This window comes from Suricata suricatta, chromosome 13 (assembly GCF_006229205.1).
Source record: "Suricata suricatta isolate VVHF042 chromosome 13, meerkat_22Aug2017_6uvM2_HiC, whole genome shotgun sequence".
In the NCBI taxonomy this organism is placed as follows: Eukaryota; Metazoa; Chordata; class Mammalia; order Carnivora; family Herpestidae; genus Suricata; species Suricata suricatta.
Genome location: NC_043712.1, coordinates 85,856,499 through 85,861,618, shown reverse-complemented (window position 1 = coordinate 85,861,618; position 5,120 = coordinate 85,856,499). Strand labels below are relative to the sequence as shown.

Genomic DNA, 5,120 nt, shown 5'->3' with positions numbered 1-5,120 from the left:
TATACATACACATTTGATATATATATGTATATGATGTAATATATATGATATAAATGATATGTATATATGATGTACATAAAGCTTTATATTGTGTGTACTGTAGTGTATTACGAAACTTATATTCTGACTGTTTCCTCTCTCTCCTATCCCAGGTGTGATAGCTGTTGTCATATTTATTTCGCTCTGTATCACTGCCATAGGAATACGCATTTATCAACAGAGATGGTTGTACCAAAAGAACGAGACGAATATTCCAAAACACGGAGACAATGCAGAGACCGCTCTGAAAACTGAGCTCACCCTGCGAAGTACAGTCAGCGAAAGCCAGAAAGAGTATTTCTTCTGATGGGCGGCGGCGGCTCACTTATGGTTCCGGTGACAGGACTTTTGTGCGAAGCCGGGGGCTCCCGGTGGACGAAGCCCCCTCTTGTCCTCTTGGGACAGACGGTGGCCTTGGAGCGCCGTCCGCTTGCTCGTGTGTGGCCCCGGGCGGCCCCGCTCGGTCCTGCTTCATGATCTTTTGATGTGAAAGTGACTTCAGTGTGCGGGTTAATCACTGTGGCGGTTTCTGACTGTTCTGACCCGATCTTTGAAAATTCAAATGTACTTTGCGTAATGACTCTGGGGGTTAAGTGAGGACACGGATGTGAGCTGTGGCTCTTCTCTCTTAAAAATGAGACACAGGCGTTTATAAAAGTCAAAGTTGGACTCGAGGTGAGCTGCGCGGAGATCCGTGGTTTGCTCCCTTTCACCGTCCCCTGCTGACGCTAGTAAGCAGGAAGCGCTTCTCAGACGGTCTTGGAGCGTTTCCATCTTCCTGCGAACCAGAGCCCGGTGGCCAAAAATGCATTAGGAACTCGGAAAAGACCATTTTGGGGGCTGCTTGTTTTTACTATTTGTCTCTTTTAAGTCAGTTTGCGTACATTTTAGTGATGAAGTGCATCTTGAATGTCAGCTACGAAATTCTAGTATTCTGTTCATTTATGGAACAGAAAAATGCATCGGTAGCGAACAGTGTGTAAAGCATTCTGATCTGCAACACTTTGCTCATTTTTCTTTGTAAATTATGATAAAGATTACCTACTGATCTCCCCGAAACGTATATTTTCTAACTAAACCTGTGCCCAGGTATCAATTCTATATATAACCCTGCAAATGTAGCCTTCATCCATTTCATTTAAGTGATATATAGTCTTGAATTTATTTCCATCAAATGTAGGGTGATTAGGTCACCGTTCTTTGTCGTCCTGTGGTTCCCCTTTTGCTGAGGTTATCACAACACTTTGATCTCTTATGACTCTCTTTTCATTTCCTAGGGAAGAGTCATATCTGGAACTAAAGCTCTCCAGTTCTTTTTCTAAATCTTGAACTGATCCAGGCAAACCACTCGCTGAAGCTGGAAGGGTGATTTTGCAGAGGGAGGGCACAGGCCGTCAGATCTGCACTCAGTCTGTCGTTCTAGTCAAGAATCTGGGATCTTGGGGTCAGCTGCCGTTGGAGCACCCAAAATCAACTAGCTCCTTTCATAGCAGCGTCTATTCGCATACAAGGGGAGCCAAGCATGCGTATTAACCATGGGACTTGTTCCAGTGACCACTTTCGTGGCAGTGTCAGGAGATAATTGCATGGAGCCCACCCTTTGCACTCAATGGCCAGTTACGAATCAGATGTGCTGCGTCTTCACATGCCACTTGTCATGTGCCTGCCAGGAATTAGATTGCTCACCTTGACCGCCATAGGACCACCTGGAACTATACACGTTTAGCCTTGCTATTACCTTTGAGTGTCTACCTACTTTTTTTGTGATTTTTTTCTTAAAGAATAGAAACAGATATCTTCTATACTAAGTCTTTTCTCAAAGAAACCTTTCTTCTTATGGTTTCATATCAGTTTTCTAGGAGGTGTACAAACTACCACAATTTAGTGGCTTAATTGCAACACAGGTTTAGAGTCCATGTTTCTGTGGATCGGGAACTAGGCTGTTTCCTTCAAGGTTGCAATTAAGTATCAGCCAGGGCTGTGTTCTCATCTGGAGACTTAGCTAGGGAGCCCTGGTTCTTTATGGTTATTGACAGCATTCCATTCTGCTTCTGTTCAAGGCTAACAAGACAGAGAGACAGAGGGACTCTAGAGCAAGTCTGCTAATAAGAGGGAGTTTTATATGACACAAAGTGATGATGGGAGGGACGGCCCATCACCTTTGCCAAATTCTGTTGGTTGAAAGCAAGTTGTAGGTCCCGCCCACACTCAGGAGGAGGAGATTACATAAGGACTTGTAGCCAGCAGGCTGAGATCATGGGGGCCACTTTAAAGTCACCCTACCACAATACTAGATCTTTATTGAAGTTTCTTTAAGTGAACAATGAAGGATTTTCAGGATCTCAATATAGTAATACATGGAAAACCTACCTTGGTGAAAGACAGACATAATTTTCATCCAGAAGGTCTGTGCAGGTCAGGGAAGGATTCAAAGGAAAATGATAGGCACCTTTGCTCTATGGAATGCATAGTGGAATGTGAACATCCTGAAATTGTTGCAATTTTAACAAATGATCATATTAAGTTCCAAATGAATTCATCACTTTGGTAGCTGGCATTTTACAGGTTTATAGATAGGGCAGTCCACTGTACTCTGCTCTCTTGTTAAAAGAGAAAACAAAATGTTTGTACCAAATTGCAGTGGTGTATAATCCACTTTCCTTTACCAATTTGTAACTTTTAACCTACTTATTTGTTAATAAGATAACATTTTTGAATTAAATTAGGAAAATATTTTTAAGAGAAATTCACTGGAATTTGAATTATGAATTATATTGTTTTTTCCCCTAATCTATTAAAAATGTGCAAATGTCTACATTCTATAATGGTGTGTGTGCTATGTCATCTCTACTGTAGCTAGAAAGAATACTATGTTATGTTAATATTATTTATGATGGTATTTAAATTATCAAACACCAAATAAAACACAAGGTACCTAGTAGTTACTGGTTAATACAAGCTAAAATACCTGTGAATGTAGAATTTTAGCCTTTTGCCAGAGAACAATAATTTAACAACCAGTAAGGTCTTTGTTGAACGTTTACGATATACTCAAAACTGGTTAAACGTGATTTTCCCCTAGTGTTGGGTTTCTGGAACACTCTAAATGTACAAATTCCAGTTGCAAATAACATCCTGCTATGAAATAAATGTTGAAAGATCATCATTCCCCAAGATTTATTTCCCAGTAGAAAAGGAAAATAGTATGGAATTAACACTTATGACTGGGACTATCACTCTGGAACTTCTGTTCACTCCATTATGAAGTGAAGCTCCTCCCCCTTCCTTCTTTCCCTCTCCGGTATTATTTAACAATGTAGAAAAACAGATCAGGGTATTCTGTTTGTCTAGAATAACCACTACTTCAGGAACTTTTTCACTTTCTTTCCTGTTGCACATCTGATAGAGAGTTGTTTTCGATGGGCTTTTTAAAAATAAACTGTTAATTTCATGGCTCCTGCCTTCAAGGAAGGCAAATATAATTGTAGCTTTTTCCATATTGAGTATAAATACACTCTGACGGTGCAGCTGGGTTATCGAAATAGTCTTCCACTATTTCTATCTAGGGGGATAGAGTGGACCCATGTTAAATGAAAACATGTTTATTGTGTGGCTTATTCTATTGTCTTGCATTCCATGCACTAACATGTTTAAGGAATCCTTTGGTGCCTTCAGTAGATTCTGGCTCATTCCCCTTCCCCCAGCCAGGCTCCTAATGAGTGGCAACACGGAAGAGGGAATTAGAAAGGAAGTGATAACATGAAGCAACTTGCACTCCAAGCGGCAGAGAAGTGGATTACGTGTGTAGGTGAGCCCGTGGGCACATGTAGGAGCTCCAAGGCAGTAACAGACTCTGTGCACGTTGAAAATGCTACAGCTGAATAAAAATGTGACTAGCGATAGATCTTTGGGCTACTCAAACCTGCAAAGAATGACTGCTTTTGGGGAAAATGAAAATATCCATAAGCACCGGTTTGGCAAATTTAAGTTCAGAGAAAGTATCGAGTTTTTATTAAAAAAATTCTTCTTATTTTCAGAATCATTGAGATTTCCTGTGAGCAGGGTCATGAGCTATACCTTGCCATGCAGTCTTGGTCTCCTCTCCACTCAGGCTCCCCAAACAAGTCCAAGTTGCTTTTTCCAAGGAAACAACTTTAGTCGCAAGTGAGTTCAGGTTAGAAGAGCCTTGTTTTTCTCCTGTACAAGCTGTCTGGGTGTAGCTCCGGCTACACTTCCTGCCGTAACTGATGTTCTTCGGAATATCGGCCATAATATGTGGTGTAACTTTCAGTGTAAAATACTAGTTGTGGCTTCAGGAAGAGTGGTTTGTGGTCCTGGGATGTGTGGCGGGATTTATCAGACATAAGTCACACGGCTGGGCAAGTAAGCTGAAGGGCTTGCTTCCTGTGACACTTCTGCATCAGATTTAGGCATCCTTTGATCGTGACCAAAAAATAATATGGATTCACTTTATTGTATCATTGTTTGTGTTAAAAGGTTGAGACTCTGAACTCGGTTTACCATGGACTTTGTGAATACAAATGCCCCGTCTCAGGTCCACCCTTGCCTTTAGATTTGAAAGATGAGATTTTATAAATTCCTGAACATTTAAGACATTTTTTTAAATAGAGCCTTTATAGCTGCATAGTGTTTCACTTCCCTAGGCTCTCCCTTTAATTTTTCAAACAAACCAATGAGGTTAGACATGCATAATTATCCCCTTTTTACAGACTAGAAGACTGTGGCACAAAAGGCCTTCATTGCTTAGATCAGTGTCACACGGATGATTATTCACAGCCAATAGCACGCAGGTCCTGATGCTCCTATGCAACAGCGGGCTGGCTTCCATTTTCCGCAGCGAGTAAAGATAACGCATGACCATAGTTCCTTCTTGTTGCAATCTTTGCAGATATGAAATCATATCTTCATGCTGAAGATATTTCATGTGGAAAAAATATGGAATTGAAACTTTTGTCCAGCTAAACACACACACACACACACACACACACACACACACACACACACAACTTTCTACCTAATGGTGTCAGATTTATGCTTTGAATGCTTCCTAGGATGTTTAT

General features: G+C 41.0%; 1 protein-coding gene across 1 annotated transcript in view; it reads left to right on the top strand.

Annotated features, from left to right (window-relative positions):
• LOC115275980 (contactin-associated protein-like 3) overlaps positions 1-3,205 on the top strand; it is a 149,649-nt gene extending 146,444 nt beyond the window's left edge. The window contains exon 22 of the mRNA XM_029919691.1: positions 153-3,205. Within this exon, the coding sequence (XP_029775551.1) occupies positions 153-346 (194 nt within the window). The 3' untranslated portion in view covers positions 347-3,205. The remainder of the gene's footprint in view (positions 1-152) is intronic.
• Positions 3,206-5,120: the final 1,915 nt, after the last annotated feature.